The sequence below is a fragment of the Zingiber officinale genome, chromosome 6B, assembly GCF_018446385.1.
Source record: "Zingiber officinale cultivar Zhangliang chromosome 6B, Zo_v1.1, whole genome shotgun sequence".
In the NCBI taxonomy this organism is placed as follows: Eukaryota; Viridiplantae; Streptophyta; class Magnoliopsida; order Zingiberales; family Zingiberaceae; genus Zingiber; species Zingiber officinale.
The window spans coordinates 58527794-58547360 of NC_055996.1; the positions used below are offsets into that span (position 1 = coordinate 58527794).

Consider the following 19567-nt stretch of genomic DNA (forward strand, 5'->3'; position numbering starts at 1 on the left):
TGTTTTTTGACTCGTGAGTCTACAAACGAACATGTTCGCGAGCTCACGAGCCGAATATCCTTAAGCTCGAGCTCGGTTCGATAAAACTGTCGAGTTCGAAATCGAGCTCGAGCTCGGCTTGATAAGATAAATGAACGAACTGGAATGAATTTTTTATCGAACCGAGCTCCGAATAATTCGTGAAGTGTTTAGTTCATTTACATGAACACCTACTTCGGCCAAACACGCCTTTTGGAACGCCTCTAATGTCTCACACAACTGCCACGTAATGAATCAAGAGTCGGTCCCGTATATTTTGACAAATGAAAATCTTGTTTCTTGACGTGGTGCTCCAAAGAATACACAGGATCCCAAAGTTCACGAATAAATCCAATGGAAAAAGGCGAAGACTTCTTTGACTCCTGCGGTCAGTGACTCATATTCCGATTGCTTTCGCTTTATTTCCGCCGCCCTGTCCATGCTGGCGACGGGCGAATGGGGTTCGTCGAGGCGAAACTTGTCCTGAACAACGATGAACTTCCTCCTTCTCCGTCGTTGCATTCCTTGGACGTCGTGCTTGCAGATGTAGCTAGGTTGGAGGTGGGGGAGAAGCCTGGAAACGGCGTCGATGCCCCGGGGATCGCAGTAGCTCAAGCAAATGCTGGTGTGGAACCCGATCCTGGGTCTCCCAAGAAAGGGGTGGAGGAGGCGGAGAAGGAGGTCCCGATGCAGTTCCCTCAGAGATCCGAGGCGCCCGATTGCGCATTTTATATGAAGACCGGGGCGTGTAAATTTGGTTCTGCCTGCAAGTTCAATCATCCTCCAAAACGGAGGAAACCCAGGGTTGTAATTGCTTTTTGGGTTTTCTTTTTCTGGATCGGATTGGGCATATGTCTTCTTTGCTTGGTAATGATCGGAGAATTTTATGATTTCGATTCGCAGGTTAGAGCAAAGAAAGGCGCGGAAAATGTTCAGGTGATTCTAATTTTTCGCCTTTACCCAAGTCCTAGGAGTTTCCTTGTTTTTTTATTACTTATGGAATTTCTTTAGTGACACATCCGTGAAATGGCTTAGTACAACAACTGTTTGACTGCAAATTAAGATGCAGCTTAGTATGTGTTCCCAACCACTTGAAATGAAGATACTACAGTTTGTTGAATGTTGCATAATCACGATCAAAGTTGATAGGATTATGAATGAGTAGATGTCAAATGTTGTAGAGATCTCTAAGTTACTTCATAATGTTTAATTAGATAGCTTACTTAGCCCCACGATGATCTAAACATTCATTTAGAATAAACAGTTTGATTATGGCATGCCCATCGATGCTGCAGTTTTGGATTACCACGTACTGTGAGATCAGACGACCAAAACCAAGCTGAAAGGGCATTTTTGCATTCTAAAATGTGGACAAACTGGATACGAAAACCAGTGGTTGGATGAACATGGGCCAACACATCGATGATGTTCAAATCTGAAAAGGAAAAAGATACTTAAACAAACAATTGACAATAGCATGTCATAATGCAGCGAACAGAAAGCAATACTTTAACTTGAAGGACATGGAAAAGAGTCAACAAGCCTGAGGTAAGTAAAGAGTCAACAATGCTATATAGATGTTGGCTGGAAGGGACATAATCTGTAGCTGTGGTGAAGTTTGCAAGCTTTAACATGAATAGATTAACCAAACATGATTGAGGAGATGCTATGTGCATAGAAGATGGTTGAACAAGGAAATGGAGAAGTTTGAGGTGTTAGGTGCGAAGGGAAGCCATTTGGGTTGCATTGTACTCATAGTTTTCACCAAACATATATCAAAGAAGACAATATGGCTCCACACCATGTTAACAATGATTTTGGAGATATTATTTACTAATGGTATTTGCAATATCAGTAATTTGTATCTGTTGCTTTGTTTTTTATGCATATTTATATCAAGTGCTATAGTCTTAAATAGATCCAAAGGAGAGATAGATCCACATAGCCAACTACTGAAGTCGGGACGAACATAACTTGATGATGATAATCACGATTCTTATGAGTATGATCATTTCATAGTAGAATATCATATTTCTTTATTGCCTTCGCTCCATTCTAATATACATTTGTTCTCACACTCTTAAATTTTTAATGACTACACGATTAATAGTATAAATAACATTTCTGATTTTTAGCATACATATTCAAATTTTCTCTACGTAGTCAAATCAGTGTAGAAATGGATGGCTTGTGTAAGGTTGAAACATGGACAAACTTCATAGCTTCATAATCATATAGGTGGTCTGTAGGCATGGTAGGCATGGTGAGGCTGCCTACTAAAAATGACGTGATGACACTTGCCTGCTAAAAATGAGGTGATGGCATTTGAATCATCAAATGATGAAGTCCTCTAACAGTGTCAAGTGGTGTTGTATGACATTACTCAATGTTAATCTCATCATAGTTAAATCTAGTGAATAATAAATTCAGTGAATTTGTTAACTACTAAATACAGGCATGGAACTGAATTTGTTAAGCCTCTTTGAAGTATCTCTATCATAGTTAAGAATTGATTGAGATAATGAATCTAAGTTTAATTTTAATTAAAAAAAAAATCAGTCGACACATTGTGACCTCTGACGCGGCTGCTAGGGTCGCGCGACCCCTCCAGTGTGGCCGAAGGGTCACGCAAGCCTTCTACGGCGACCGCAAAGGTTGCGTGACGTGGCTGCCCTGGTGCCGGGTAGTGTCGGTCGACGGGTGGAACGAAATATTTTGTCTCGACACGATATTTCAATCCTTGGCTTGTACAGATATCTTGTGTCAGTCTCCAATCATCTAATTGTAGTTTCTTGACTCTAAATGTGTAAAGTAGTGATAGTTTTTAGCCAATTCAGGGAATTAGAACCAACTTCTTACCACCATAGTATATTTTTAAACATTTTAGATGCATATTGTGTTCCCCCTAGATTTGAACAATTTAATGATATGAAACTTGGAAAGATTGACTAGAAGAAAAAGTTGGAGAAGTTGATGAAAAAGAAAAGAAGCTTGAGGATATCTGTTTCGTTTTTAGAAATATTCCAGGTATGTGACCTTGAGGATAGTTGAGAGGGTTGAAATATTATATTATTATAGTAAGAGATAACAATTACATGTTATTTGTAAACAAATCAACTTAATGACCTATAGGTAAAACATCAAAAGTGGGACTAAACCCACAATTCATTTAAGAACTCCAATAACCGATTAAATAAAAAAAGGATGACTTCTCCTGTTTGCTTAAGTAGGAACTCTCTTGTGCACTTATTTTGACATGATTTTACTTTTTTGCTGGTTAGCTTCCAAAGAATGCTAAAGGAAAGCAAAAGGAATGCCTTTTTAAAAAGGTAGAGCAAACTGAAAAAAAGGCAAACCTTATTTTTTTTCTATCAGATAAACCCTAGTAAAATATTTTTGTTTATATTTTCTTCTTGACCTTCTCTTGATAGGATGACAAGGTAGAGAAACAAACTTCTTCCAGAAGGTTGCAGCAGGAAGATTGCAAGGTTAATATCTCTTGTTACTATGTTTTACTGCTGCATCTTTTTAAGGATTAATTTTGTAGATTAGGTCTCCAAATTCTAAACCCTTCAAAAGCTCTGTGAAAGCCTATCGATAGTCCTAACATTTATAGAGCTTCGATCACGATCACGTGGACAGTTCTTATTTTACATTATATTTCCTTTTGAAAATTCAATGACTTTGCAAAATGCATACAAGTGATTCCTCTAGCATCCGAAGGTACAGTGTCCAGTAACTGTGTTGGCCAAATATTTCTTTAAAACTTATAAGGAAACCTTCTTGGAGACACTAGCAAGAATCAATAGGCAAGTTGGTGCTTTATCGTTAGAATTTGGCAACAAAGAGTCGATGTTGACTTTTAAAAAATTAGTTATTACAACAAAAGACTTATAACTAGAGTTGAAAGAGGGTTTTTGTCACCTATAGACTTGAAAGTGCCTCCATGAAAGGACATTTTGGAATTTGTGGCTGAAGTTTTAACACTACAAGTATGCAACTCATAATTGAAGTGGCTTTGCATGGTTGTTAAGTTTCATCTAAGTTATTCTAGTATTCAGATATCGTATTATTTATTCTAAGTGTGGCCTAAACAATGCTTTAAAAGCATTCCTTCTCGTAGACACTGAATACACAAGTTCACTACCTTATCATTAAAACATGCCAATGAAGACTTAAGGCCCGCCATTTAAATACCATCTATTGCTATCATAAACTGGAATTCAAAGAGTATATCCCGTCATTCCTGGACTTGAAAGTGCCTCCATGAATAATACCTTTTTGTTAGTCATAATGATGGCTAGAGGCCCTTTATTTATAATAGATATGTATAGCAGTAACGATGGTGGCATTTATGCTGACCCATTGAAATTGAAATGAATCATAAGAATGTTGAGCAAAGATGTGCACTGTACATTTTTGTAATAATTCCACAAGCTGGTGTGCTATCTAGTGGTGGACATTATTTGGCTTATTAGTTTAGTGAAGAAAACTAAAACAAACTGAAATTCTTTGGTTAAAAAAATCCAAATCAAAATTGAACCTAAATCATTTTAATTTAGTTTGAACCAAACGGAATTTTTTGGTTTAGATTTGCTTGGCTTAGTTTGAAACCATTAATTAAAAATTAAAAATTAATGTAAAAACTAGTTTCTAAACAATAATTCTATTAAAATTAAATATTAAAAGATTATATTTTGAGGCTAGTGTTGATTTGGGTATCAATAAGGCCAAGAAATCATAATAATTAACATACTAATTTGGCTATAAATACACCTATACATATATAAAAAATTTAATGGTTCTGTTCGGGTTTGATGGTTTTTATAGGTTCTACCTGAATCCTAACCAAAATCAATAAATTTACCTCGTATCCAAACTGAAACCAAATCGGAAAACTAATCTTTTCGATTTGGACCTAGTATCCAAGCCTAAACCAAATTGATAAACTATACTTTTCAATTTGGACTTAGTATCCACACTGAAACCAAATCGATATACTAAACTTTTCGATTTGGATCAGTTTATTTCTATTTGGTTAATCAGATTGCGACTGAAATTTTAACACTACAAGTAGGCAACTCACATTTGAAGTGGCTTTGCATGGTTGTTAAGTTCCATCTAAGTTACTCTAGTATTTAGATACCATACTATTTATTTTAATAATCTCCTCTCACAAATGGAGTTAGTTAAAGGAAAGAAATACTGAACAACAACAACAACCAAGTTTTATCCCACTAGGTGAGGTCGGCTATATGGATTCTTTCACGTTATTGAGCTCTATCTCCTAGTATATTATCATCTATACTTAAATAGATTTTATTTTATTTTATTATTGTTAACCAAGTTTGTTTTGGTCTTCCTTGTTTGATATGTGTATTTGTAATAGTTTCACATCACCTAACTAGAGCATTTATTGGTTGTCTAAGTACATGCTCGTACCATCTTAAACGTATCTCTTGGAGTTTTCCCTCAATAGATGCAACTCTAACTTTCTCTCTATTATTCTCATATCTTATTTTATCCATCCTCGTATGTCTACACATCCTCTTTGACATTCTCATCTCTAACTCTCATCTTCTGCTCATGTGCTTGAGTCATAGTCCAACATCCAGCTCCATATAACATAGCAGGTCTAACTGCGGTTTTATAGAACTTTTCTTTAAGTTTTAAAGGTACTTTATGGTTACATAAAACACCCGACGCTTTTCTCCATTTCAACCATCCCGCTTGTATTCTATGTAAGATATCTCTCTCAATTTCTCCATCATTTTGCAAAAATGATCCTAAATATTTAAAGCTTTTGGTTTCGTGCAACTTGTCATCTCCTATCTTAACAATTATCTCATTACGTCTAATATTGCTAAAGTTAAATTTCATATATTCTTTCTTTATTCTACTAAGGCTAAAACATTTCTCTTCTAGTATTTCCTACTAAGATTCTAATTTAGCATTTACTCCTTGTGTTTCATCTACCAAAATAATATCTGTAAACAACATGCACCACGGTACTGTATCTTGAATGTGTGTAGTGAGTTCGCCCATAATTAGTGTAAAAAGATAGGAACATAGAGCTAATCCTTGATGGAAATGCTTTAGTTGCACAGCGTGAAGTCATTAGGTCGTTATATTCTCGTACATATCCTTAATTAGTTCAATAAGCAATATTTTTTTAGCTACAAATGGGGGAAAAATATAAGAGCCAACAACATGTAAATAGAGAAGCAATATTGTCAATCATTTGTTTGGATTGGTTTACAATTTTTTTTCCTTTGCTCTTGTAACTTCTATATGTTATGAAAATTCTTTATTCTATAGGCTTCTGATCAAATCTCAGATTCTTCTTTTTTCCCAATTCATAATTTACATTTGAAACAGTGCTGAGGATATGGGTAAAGAAGTCATTTCGGTATATGTAGAATTAACAAAATACTAGATATAGTTTTCTTACCTCTTAATGTCTTTTAACACAAACTGGATGCATGAAGATCTGCAACTATGCATATGCAAAATTTGTGAAATCCAAGAACTTTAGAACCAATTCTTCAAGGTGGTTTGTTATTTTATTCACTGTAAAATTTAGAGGTGAAGCAAGTGCTCTTTGCATTAGTAATCCAGTACCCTTGTACTTTTCTCTGATATATTGCAACCATGTGAGCTGTAGGATCACATGTCCTGTTTGCTAACTAAGAACCCTTTTTGCAGACTTATACTGACATGACTTTCCTTTTTTGTTTGTTAGTTTCAAAAGAATGCTATTGGAAAGCAAATGCCTCCCTTTAAAAAATTTGAGCAATCTGAGGAAAAGGTCAATAATTCTGTCCATTAGTGTAATTATGCATCATTATTTTTCTATCAACTTATAATCAGAGTACAATGCCTTTGTTTTATTTTCTTTAACTTTTTTGACAGGCTGACCAGATGGAGAGACACTGGTTAAGGTCGGAACAAGATGATAGTAAGGTTAGCTTCTCTCATTACTACGTGCTCTTTTCTCTAATCTTATTAAAGATTATTTTTGTAGCTTAGGTCTCCAAATCTTTTCGAAAGCTTCATGAAAAATGTTGGGTCAATGATCCTAGCATTTGAAGAGCTTCAATCACAGTGGCAATTTGCATAACTTTTTAACATTCATACAAGCGATTTCTCTAGCATCAGATAGTACAATTCCTAGTCATCATATGAGCTAAACAATGCTTCAAAAGCATTCTTGCTTGCAGACACCAGATAGGCAAGTTCGTTATCTTATCCTTAAAACATGCCTACCTTTTGAAAAATCACCTATTATTAGCATGGACTTGAATTCAAAGAGTATTATCTTATCACTCTTGGACTTGCAAGTGCTTGCATGAAATAGTGACTTTTTCTCAATAGCTAGAGATCCTCTAGTTATAATGATGCCTAAGACACTTGACCAATTGAATTGAATCGAATCATAAGAATGTTTATACATTCTCGTAATTATTCTACAGGCTTGTGTGCTAGTGGTGGACATGATTTGATTTATTAGTTTAGTGAATAAAGCTGAAACCAAAACAAAATTCTTCGGTTTAGAAAAATCCAAATCGAACCGAAACCATTTTAATTTAGTTGGAATCAAATAAAAAAATTTGGTTTAGTTTTGCTATGGCATAGTTTGAAACTATTAATTAAAAAATACAAATAAATTAAAAATCAATGTAAAAGCTAGTTTCTAAACAATAATTCTATTAAAATTAATATTAAAAAACAATATTTTAAGTTAGTGTTGATTAGGAAATTGTTAAGAGAAAATCGTGTATTAGATACCACGGAGTTATTGACTTATATAGAGAAGGATATACAACATAATTACAATAATACCCCTAGTTATTATATTTACAATATTCTAGCACTCCCCCTCAAGATGGAGAATATAGATCATATGCACCAGCTTGTTACATATGTAGTCAATTCGAGAACCTCTCACTTAGTGAATATATCTGCTAGTTGATCATGTGAGTTGACAAAACTAGTAGATATTTCTCCTTATATGACTTTCTCTCCAACAAAGTGATAGTCAACTTCAATATGTTTTGTCCTCTCATGAAAAATTGGATTCGAGGCAATATGCATGGCAGCTTGGTTGTCACATATAAGTGACATTTGTGTAACCTCCCCAAACCTGAGTTCCTGAAGCAATCGTTTTAGCCATATAAGTTCTTGACTAGTAATGGTCATAGCCCGATATTCTGCCTCTGCACTGGATCTTGCCACAACATTCTGCCTTTTGTTTTTCCAAGAAACAAGGTTGCCTCCAACAAATATACAAAACCCAGAAGTGGACCTTCTATCAGTGGGAGATCCTACCCAATTTGCATCAGAGTACCCTATGACTCGAGTATGTCCTTTGTCTACATATAAGACCCTTTCTTGGTGCGCCTCTGATATATCGAATAATGTGAGTTACAGTATCCCAATGTTCTTTGCATGGAGAGTTGAGAAACTGACTTACTACACTTACGACAAATGAGATATCCGGACGAGTAACAATAAGGTAGCTTAGTTTCCCTACTAATCGCCTGTACGGTTCAGGATCTGGAAGAGGCTCCCCCTGATTTGGCAGGAGCTTGACATTAGGATCCATAGGGCTGTCGACTGTCCTTGAGTTTAACATTCCTATTTCTTCCAAAATATCCATTGCATACTTTCTTTGGGATATAACGATCCCCTGTTTAGACTGTGCTACTTCTATCCCCCAGAAATATTTGAGTTTGCCGAGGTCCTTTGTCTGGAAATATTTAAAAAGATGTTGTTTCACTTGTGAAATCCCAAGATGATCACTACATGTGATGACAATATCATCAACATAAATCACTACGTCGATGCAACCTGTAAGTGAGTGGCGATAAAAGACAGAATGGTCAACCTCGCTCCAAGTCATGCCAAACTGTTGAATTACAGTACTAAATCTACCGAATCATGCTCTGGGTGATTGCTTGAGGCCTTATAAAGATTTTCACAGGCGACATACAAAACCAGAAGACTCCCCCTGAGCAACAAAATACGGAGGTTGCTCCATGTAGACTTCCTCGAGCAGATCACCATGTAAGAATGCATTTTTTATGTCCAATTGATAAAGAGGCCAATGGCGAATCGCAGCAATTGACAGAAATAGGCGTACTGAAGACAACTTGGCAATAGGAGAAAAAGTATCCCCATAATTCAATCCGAAGATCTGAGTATAGCCTTTAGCGACTAGATGCGCCTTAAGTCTGTCAACCATCCCGTCTGGACCAACCTTCACCGTATACACCCATTGACAACCAACAACTGACTTCCCAGGTGGTAAAGGAACGAGGTCCCAAGTCCCACTACTCTGTAAAGCACAAATTTCATCGAGCATAGCTTGTTTCCATCCTGGATGGGCAAAGGCATCACCTGCAGTCTTAGGAAGAGAAACAGACGACAAGGAAGAAAGACAAGAATAATAGGAAGGAGAAAGACGATGATAACTCAAAGAAACATAGCGAGGAGAAGGATTACGAGTGGAACACATACCCTTTCGAAGTGCAATAGCAATTTAGAGTTAGGAGATGGGACCGGAGGAAACGGCGAAGGACTTGGCTCTAAAGATGTGTCCACGGCAATCTCAGGGTTGGTCGGCGACAAAGCAGGACGAGGACGACGCTGATAAACCTGCAAAGGAGGAGACGAGGCTGGGGATGATAGAGGCGCCTCCGGAGGACAAAAGATAGTCACTGGTGCAGGTGGAGAGGGAGAAACCTTGGATTGGGAAGCGGGAGGCCCAAAAAATGAAACCGAATCAAAGAATGTGACATCAGCAGAGATGAAGTACCGACGAAGAGTAGGGGAATAACACTTGTACCCTTTTTGAGACCTTGGGTACCCAAGGAAGACGCACTTATGAGACCTGGGAGAGAGTTTATCAATGCTAGGATCAAGATCATGAGTAAAACATATAGAATCAAAGACCTGAGGTGGTAAAGGATGAAGAGGATTATGTGGGTAGAGGATATGATGAGGTATTTTACCCTGGAGAGTGGAAGAAGGCATACGATTGATGAGATAACAGGCAGTAAGTACGACATCACCCCAAAACTGATGAGGAACATGAGAATGGAGAAGAAGAGTCCGAGTGGTATCAAGGAGATGACGATTCTTGCGTTCTGTAACCCCATTCTGTTGAGGGGTATAAGGGCAAGACATGCGATGCAGTACACCATGAGATGCCAAGAAGGAACGAAACTGAGTAGAAAGATACTCGCGTGCATTATTACTTTGCAAAGTTTGAAGAGAAATACCAAATTGAGTTTTGATTTCATGAAAAAAAGATTGAAAAATAGAAAATAATTTTGAACGTTCCTTCATCAGATATAACCATGTACAACGGGAAAAATCGTCTATAAAAGTAACAAAATATCGTGATCCCAATGTAGAAGAAACACGACTCGGACTCCAAACATCAGAATGTACCAAAGCAAAGGGGGGTGCAACCCGACTCACAGTGCGAGGAGAAAAAGAACTACGAACATGCTTACCTAACGGATACAACTCACAAGATAAAGACTCTAAGTGAGAAAGACTAGGATGTAATTGTTTCAACTTATCAAGACCTGGATGTCCCAACTGAGCATGAATAAGAAGTGGAGATGCCGCCGCCAAGCCAACAAGAGAGAGTTGTTGAAGCCGATAAAGTCCATGAGACTCATATCCGAAGCCAATCATCCTCCCCGTATTCCGGTCCTGTAAGGGAACAGACGTTTTAGTAAAAGAAATAACACAATCAAGAGACCGAATAAGTTGACTTATTGACAATAGATTAAAGGGAGCTCCGGGAACATAAAGAACATTATGAATGGAAAGAGACGGAGAAGGATGAACAATACCAATACCCTTGGACTCAGTTTGGGAACCATTGGTCATGGTGGCAATTGGTAAATAACTAGAAGTAGTGAGAGAAAAAAATAGAGATTTATTACCAATGATATGATTAATGGCCCCAGAATCAAGAACCCAAGGACCTGAAGAGTGAGATATGCCAGCAAAGGAATTACCAGCGTGTGGAACAGTAGCAGTGGAATCAGAAGCTTGACGATCCTCAAACCATTTCAGAAAGTTATTATAGGAAGGTTGTCGGGTCGGATCTAGTGACGGCAGCGCAGCAGAAGCCGAAGAAGCAACAGAACTCTGAACGACTTGAGCAGCGTGAGGAGGTCGACCATGCAGACTCCAACACTTATCATCGTGTGTCCTGGTCGGTGGCCTTGATCACACCAAGGACGTCCTTTGCCACCCTTACGAGGCAGAGGTCTGTTGTTGTTTTGAGAGACCAAAGCTGACGAGTTACTAGGAACGGAAGGAGGCAACGCCAAGACTTTGGCAGGGACACGGAGGAGAGTCGCCCAGGTACTATCTATGGTAGCTTCTATGGGGCTGCCCAGGATCTGATCACGAACATGAGAATAATCTGAGGGCAGACCATATAAAGCCAGAGACATAAAAAAACTTCTTCCGATTTTCAAGCTCTGCAACAGGAGTGGCCGTAGGTGGAAGTAGTTCATTGAAGTCACAAAGAAGGCTAGAGACCGATCCCAGATATGTTGATATTGAATCCTTAATTTGATGGGCAGAGGATGGTCATGAGATCTTCACAAACTTGATAGAGTCGCCGAGAGGTGTTTGTAAAGAGTTGTTGAGCCTGTGTCCAAACATCTTTACAGGTTTTGTGAGTGCGGAAGACATCCTTAAGAGATGGATGGATGGTGGCTTGGATTATGTAACACAACTAGGCGTCAACCTTTTTCCACAGAGGACGATCGGCGACTTGGACATCTTCTTCGGTTTGAGAGAGATGTGTCTCATAACCCTGTCCAACAAGCCAAAGCTCAATGTGAGAAGCCCAAGAGGAGTAGTTCTTACCATTCAACTGCTCGGAGGAGAGTGGTGCAGTGATGTAGTTGGTAAGATCGAAATATCTGGCTTTGGAGTGCTGGAGGTAGCCATTGATCAGTTCGGTGAAAGAGGGTAGTAGCTCGACTCTTCGGCGACGTCGCAACACCTTGAAGACAGGCACGGAGAGAATTAAGGGTTTGCTGTGGCGCTGGAAAATTTAGGATTTGCTGCGACGGTGCTAGAAAATTTAGGGTTGGCTGCGGCGACACAAGGATATGTCACGCATAAGGAAGAGCAGCGACGACCTGTGCTCGCGATCGGAAGGAGATGCCTCTGTTGGCGCGCAAGGAAAGGAGGCGACACTTGTGCTTGCGAGCGACGCGAGAGGGAGAAGAGAGATCGGGAGAGATTTGCCCCCATCCAAGCGTGACTAATAGCGGCAGGAATTGGTGGCGACGTCGAAAAAATTAGGGTTTGGCTCTTATACCATGTTAAGAGAAAACCGTGTATTAGATACCACGGAGTTATTGACTTATATAGAAGGATATACAACATAATTACAATAATACCCCTAGTTATTATATTTACAATATTCTAACAGAAATAAATAATGCCATGAAATCATAATATTGAACACACTAAATACTTATAATTAGTATTTACTTACACATACATATTATAAAAAACTTATTGGTTTTAATGGTTCTGTTTAGTTTTAATAGTTTTTATAAGTTCTAACTGAATGGCGGGAGCTTCGTGCACCGGGCTGCCCTTTTTTATAAGTTCTAACTGAATCTTATCCAAAATCAATAACTTTACCTAGTAACCAAAATGAAACCAAATCGATAAACTAAACTTTCTGATTTGGATCACTTTAGTTCAATTTGATTAGGATTTATGATTGAACTTCTAATGCTTCAAGTATGCAACTCATATTTGAAGTGGCTTTGCTCTGTCGTTAAGTTCCACCTAAGTTTCTCTTGTATTCAGATATCATACTAAGTATTTAAACAATCTCCTTGTATAAATAGTACAAATGGTTAGTTGAAGGGAAAAAGTACTAGATGCATAAAATTATTTGTTTTTGCTAAGCAAATGGGGAAATATAAGAGCTAAGAATATGTAAATAAAGAAGCAATAATTTCAATCATTTGTTTGGTTTCCAAAAGTTTTTTTTCTTTGCTCTTGTACCTTTTATACGTTATCAAATTTCTATATTTTATAGGCTTCTGATCAAATCTCAGTTTTCCCTTTTTTTCATATTTATAATTTGTGTTTGGAATGCTGCTAAGTGGGAAACAAGTTATTTCGGGAAATGTTGAATTAATAGGAATACAAGATATAGTTTTCTTACTTCTTAATTTGCATTATGTATGATTACATAAGCTGCATGAAGTTTTGCAACTATGCATATGCAGAGTTTGTGAAGTCCAATAGCTTTAGATTATGCAATCAAAATTTAGTTCAGACTAGTTTCCAGATTACCAACTCTTTTGGGTTTCTTTGACATTTTATTCAATGTAAAATTTAGAGGTGATGTAAGTGCTCTTTTGGGTTTCTTTGACATTTTATTCAATGTAAAATTTAGAGGTGATGCTTGCATTAGCATTATGCAAGCATGCGAACTTTAGGATCACATATCCTATTTTCTAATTAAAAACCCTCTTCTGCACTTATACTGACATGGTTTTGATTTTTTACTTGTTAGTTTCAAAACAAAGCTGTTGGAAAGCAAATACCTCCCTTTAAAAAGGTTGTGCAAACTGAGAAAAAGGTCAATAATTCTTTACATGGGTGCAGTTATGTATTATCTTTTTTCTATCAACTTATAGTCAGATTATAATGCCTTTGGTTTATTTTCTTCTTGATATTCTGTTGATAGGCTGATGAGGTTGAGAAAAACTGTTCAACGTCAGGAAAAGAAGATAGCAAGGTCCTCGTTGCCACTTGTTCTTTCCTCCGATCGTCTTAAAGATTACTTTTGTAGATTAGGGCTCCAAATCCTTCCTAAAGCTTCATGAAAAATCTTGTTAATGGTCCAAACATTTGAGGAACTGTAATCGTAGTGACAACTTGCATAATTTTACAAAATGTATACAAGCGGCTCCTCTAGCATAGATAGTACAATTTTATAGTCACTGTGTGAGCCAAACAATGCTTCAAAATTATTCCTGCTTGTAAACATCAGATATGCAAGTTCGTTGCCTTTCATTAAAACATGCCCACAATGACTTCATGCCCATCTTTTAAAAAGTCATCTATTATTAGCGTAAGCTTGAATTCAAAGAGTATGTCTTATCACACTTGGACTTGTATGTGCCTCCATGAAATAGTACCTTTTTGTCGGTGAGAATGATGTCTATGTACAACAATAACATCAGTGGCTTTGACACTTGGCCCATTGAGATGAATCATAAGAATGTTGGGCAGAGATGTGAAGCTTACATTCTTGTAATTATTCCACAAAGTTTGTGTGCTAACTTAGTTGGTGGAAAGGATTTGGTTTATTAGTTCAGTGAAGAAAAGTAAAATCAAACCAAAATTCTTTGGTTTAGAAAAATCCAAATCATAATCGAAATGAAACTATTTTAATTGGCTTGAACTAAATGTTTTTCTCTTGCATAGTTTGAAACCATTAATTAAAAAACATAAAAATCAATGTAAAAGCTAGTTTCTAAATAATAATTCTATTAAAATTATTAAAAGATTATTTTTTAAGGTTAGTGTTGATTGGGAAATAAATAATGCCAAGGAATTATGATAATTAACATACTAAGTACCTATAACTACACTTTACAAATTATAAACAATTTAATGGTTCCGTTTTGGTTTTAATGGTTTTTATAAGTTCTAACTGAATCCTAACCCAAATTGATAAGTTTATGTAGTAACAAACTGAAACCAAATTGATAAACTAAACTTTTTAATTTGGATCAGTTTAATTCGATTTGGTTTGGATTTGTGACTGAACTTTAATGCTTCAAGTATGCAACTCATAATTGAAGTGCCTTTGCTCTGTTACTAAGTTCCATCTAGGTTACTCTAGTATCCATATATCATATTATTTTTATTTTAATAATCTCCTAGTACAAATAGTACAGATAGAGTTAGTTGAAGAAAAGAAGAATTAAATACAGAAAATTATTTGACCAAATGGGGAAATATAAGAGCCATGAACATATAAATAAAGAAGCAATAATGTCAATCATTTGTTTGGTTTCCAAAAGGTTTTTCTTCTTTGATCTTATAGCTTTTATATGTTATCAAATTTCTTTATTCTATAGGCTTCTGATCAAATCTCACTTTTTCCTTTGTTTTTCTTATTTATAATTTGTGTTTGGAATGCTGCTAAAGAAATGGGTAAAGAAGTCATTTCAGGAAACATTGAATTATCAGAATACAAGATATAGTTTTCTTACTTTTTAACTTGCATTATGTCTTTTTACACAAACTGCATGAAGTTCTGCAACTATGCATATGCAAAGTTTGTGAAATCTTAGAACTTTAGGTTACGCAATCAAAATTTAATTCAGACTGGTGCTCTATTTTATTTATTCAATATAAAATATACATGTGAAGCAAATGCTCTTTGCATTAGCAATTCACTAACCTAGTACTTTCTCTTATATATTGCAAGCATGTGAACTTTAGGATCACGTCTCCTGTTTGCTAATTAAGAACCCTGTTGTGATCTTACACTGAGTGGTTTTGCTTTTTTGCTTGTTAGATTCCAAAGAATTTTATTGGAAAGCAAATGCCTCCCTTTAAGAAGTTTGTGCAAATTGAGGAAAAGGTCAATAATTCTTTCCATGAGTGCAGTTATGCATTATCTTTTTTTCTATCAATTTATAATCAGAATACAATGCCTTTCAACTTCAGAACTAGAAGATAGCAAGGTTAACATCTCTCATGCCACTTGTTCCTTCCTCCGATCTTCTTAGAGATTACTTTTGTAGATTAGGTATAGATTGCAAGCATGTGAACTTTAGGATCGCATCTCCTGTTTGCTAATTAAGAACCCTGTTGTGATCTTATACTGAGTTGGTTTTGCTTTTTTGCTTGTTAGATTCCAAAGAATTTTATTGGAAAGCAAATACCTCTTAAGAAGTTTGTGCAAATTGAGGAAAAGGTCAATAATTCTATCCATGAGTGCAGTTATCCATTATCTTTTTTCTATCAGTTTATAATCAGAATACAATGCCTTAGTTTTTATTTTCTTCTTGACATTTTGTTGACAGACTGATGAGGTGGAGAAACATTGTTCAATGTCGGAACTAGAAGATAGCAAGGTTAATATCTCTCATGCCACTTGTTCCTTCCTCCGATCTTCTTAGAGATTACTTTTGTAGATTAGGTATATATTGCAAGCATGTGAACTTTAAGATTGCATCTCCTGTTTGCTAATTAAGAACCCAGTTGTGATCTTATACTGAGTTGGTTTTGCTATTCCAAAGAATTTTATTGGAAAGCAAATACCTCCCTTTAAGAAGTTTGTGCAAATTGTGGAAAAGTTCAATAATTCTTTCCATGAGTGCAGTTATTTATTATTTTTTTTCTATCAATTTATAATCAGATACAATGCCTTAGTTTTTATTTTCTTCTTTACATTTTGTTGACAGACTGACAAGGTGGAGAAACATTGTTCAACATCGGAACTAGAAGATAGCAAGGTTAACATCTTTCATGCCACTTGTTCCTTCCTCCGATCTTCTTATAGATTACTTTTGTAGATTAGGCTTCCAAATCCTTCCAAAAGCTTCACGAAAATTATTGTCAATGGTCTTAGCATTTGAAGAACTTCTATCATAGTGATAATTTGCATAATTTTGCAAAATGCATACAAGCGGTTCTTCTAGGATCAGATAGTAGAATTACTAGTCATTGTGTGGGTTAAACAATGCTTTAAAAGCTTTCTTCCTTGTAGACACCGAAACACCAAATATGCAAGTACACTGTCTTATCATTAAAACATGCCAACAATGACTTAATGCCCACCTTTTAAAAAATCTATTAATAGCTTAAGCTTGAATCCAAAGAGTATATCTCATCACTCTTGGACTTGCAAGTGCCTCCATGAATAATACCTTTTTGTTTGGTTGCCTAGAGATCCTTTATTTATAGTAAATTATTATGTGCAACAGTACTGTCGTGGCTTTTACTCGACCCATTAAAATGATTCATAAGAATGTTCGGCAGAGATGTGAAGCTTACATTTTTTGTAATTATTCCACAAAGCTTGCGTGCTGACAATTGGTGCATATGATTTGGTTTATTAGTTTAGTGAAGAAAAGTAAAACCAAACCAAAATTCTTTGATTTAGAAAAATCCAAATCATAATTGAAATGAAACCATTTTAATTTGTCTTGAATTAAACTGAAAATTTTGGTTTAGATTTGCTTGGCTTAATTAACATACTAATTGCATATAATTACACTATAAATATTATAAAAAACTTAATGGGTCTGTTCAGTTTTAATGGTTATTATAAGTTCTAACTGAATTCTAACCAAAATCAATAAATTTGCCTAACAGCCAAACGGAAACCAAATCTATAAACTAAACTTTTCAATTTGGATTTAGTTTAGTTTGATTTGGTTAATCGGATTTGTGACTGTACTGTTATCACTACAAGTATGCAACCCATGATTGAAGTGGCTTTGCTTGGTTGTTAAGTTCCGTCTAAGTTACTCTAGTACTAATATATCATAGTATTTGCTTTAATAATCTCCTTGTACATATAAATGTAGTTGAAGGAAAGAAGTTATAAATACAGAAATTATTTATATCTGAGCAAATAGGGAAAAATACAAGAGCCAAAGCATGTAAAAAAAGAAGAAATAATGTCAATCATTTTGTTTGGTTGGTTAGCAAAAGTTTTTTTTATACTTTATTAAATTTCTTTATTCTATAGGTTTCTGATCAAATTTTAGTTTCTTCCTTTTTTCCCCTATTCATAATTTGCATATGAAACGCTGCTGAGGAAATGGGTAAAGAAGTCATTTCAAGAAATGTTGAATTAACAGAATGCAGGATATAATTTTCTTACTTTTTACTATTATGTCTCTTTACACAAACTGCATGAAGTTTTGCGATTATGCATATGCAAAGTGTGTGAAATTAAAGGACTTTAGATTATGCAATCATAATTCTTCTAAGATGCTCTGACATTTTATTTCAATGTAAAATTTAGAGGTGAAGCAAGTTCTCTTTGCATTAATAATTCAGTAACCTCACTTTCTCTGTTCTATTGTGAGCATGTGAGCTTTAGGATTGCATCTCCTGTTTGCTAATTTAGAACCACCTTGTGAACTTATACTGACATGGTTTTGCATTTTTGCTTATTAGTTACAAAAGAATGCTATTAGAAAGCAAAAACGTCTCTTTAAGAAGTTTGAGCAAACTGAGAAAAAGGTCATTGATTATGTCCATAAGTGCAATTATGCAAAAACGTCATTGCTTTTGTTTTTAATTTCTTCTTGACATTTTGTTGCCAGACTGATGAGGCGGAGAAACAATGTTCAATGTTGGAACAAGAAGATAGGGAGGTTAGCATCTCTCATCGCCACTTGTTCTTTCCTCCGATCTTAAAGATTGCTTTTGTATATTAGGTCTCCAAATCTTTCCAAAAGCCTCATGAAAAATTTATCAATTGCCCTAGCATTTGAAGAGCTTCAATCACAGTGGCAATTTGAGTAATTTTGCAAAATGCATGCATGTGATTCCTCTAGCATCAGATAGTACAACGTCTAGTCATTGTGTTAACCAAACAATGCTTTAAAATCATTTGTGCTTGTAGACACAAGATATGCAAGTTTGCTGCCTTATCATTAAAGCATGCCAACAAAGACTTAATGCTCACCTTTTAAAAGTCATCTATTACTAGTGTAAGCTTAATTGAAAGAGTATATTTTATCAGTCTTGGAATTGCTATCACTCTTGGAATTGCTAGTGCTTCAATGTATAATATAACATTTTGTTGGTCAAAATGATGGCTAGAGGCCCTTTATTTATAAGAAATGACTATGTATAGTAATAACATTGGTGGCTTTTACACTTGAATGAATCATATGAATGTTGGGCAGAGATGTGAAGTATACATTTTTGTAATTATTCTGCAAAGTTTGTGTGCTATCTAGTGCTGGACATTATTTGGTTTATTTGTTTAGTGAAGAAAACTAAAACCCAACTCAAATTCTTTGGTTTATGAAAATCCAAATCAAAATGGAACCATTTTAATCTGGTTTGAACCAAACTGAAAATTTTGGTTTAGACTTGGCTTAGTTTGAGACCGTTAATTAAAAAATAAAAACCAATGTGGAAACTAGTTTCTAAACAATAAATCTATTAAACTTGATATTAAATGGTTAATTTTATGGTTAGTATTGATTAGGTGATAAATAATGCCAATAAATAAATAATTAACATACTACCTATTATTACATTTATACATTATTAAAAAAAAACTCAATGGTTCTGTTTGGTTTTAATTGTTTTTACAAGTTCTAATTGAATCCCCATCAAAATCAATAAATTTACCCAGTAACCAAATCAAAACTATATTGATAAACTAAACTTTTTTGGATCAGTTTAGTTCGATTTGGCTAATCAAATTTTTTACTGAAGTTTTAACGCTACAAGTTAGCAACTCATAATTGAAGTGGCTTTGCATGGTTGT

At 35.6% G+C, this 19567-nt stretch overlaps 1 protein-coding gene across 18 annotated transcripts in view; it reads left to right on the forward strand.

Annotated features, from left to right (window-relative positions):
• The first annotated feature begins 380 nt into the window (after positions 1-380).
• LOC121992490 (zinc finger CCCH domain-containing protein 65-like) overlaps positions 381-19567 on the forward strand; it is a 34387-nt gene continuing 15200 nt past the window's right edge. For 4 of the 18 annotated variants that reach the window (XM_042546909.1, XM_042546912.1, XM_042546916.1 and 1 more), the window contains exons 1-14: positions 382-822; positions 922-954; positions 3300-3347; positions 3450-3506; positions 6761-6826; positions 6931-6981; positions 13601-13666; positions 13775-13825; positions 15620-15685; positions 15959-16021; positions 16131-16181; positions 16512-16562; positions 18238-18303; positions 18387-18437. In XM_042546909.1, coding sequence (XP_042402843.1) covers positions 475-822; positions 922-954; positions 3300-3347; positions 3450-3506; positions 6761-6826; positions 6931-6981; positions 13601-13666; positions 13775-13825; positions 15620-15685; positions 15959-16021; positions 16131-16181; positions 16512-16562; positions 18238-18303; positions 18387-18437 — 1068 coding nt within the window. In that variant the 5' untranslated portion in view covers positions 382-474. Of the gene's footprint in view, positions 823-921; positions 955-3299; positions 3348-3449; positions 3507-6760; positions 6827-6930; positions 6982-13600; positions 13667-13774; positions 13826-15619; positions 15686-15958; positions 16022-16130; positions 16182-16511; positions 16563-18237; positions 18304-18386; positions 18438-19567 lie in introns of all 18 variants that reach the window. The other 14 variants (XM_042546915.1, XM_042546922.1, XM_042546913.1 and 11 more) reach the window with 11 other exon arrangements.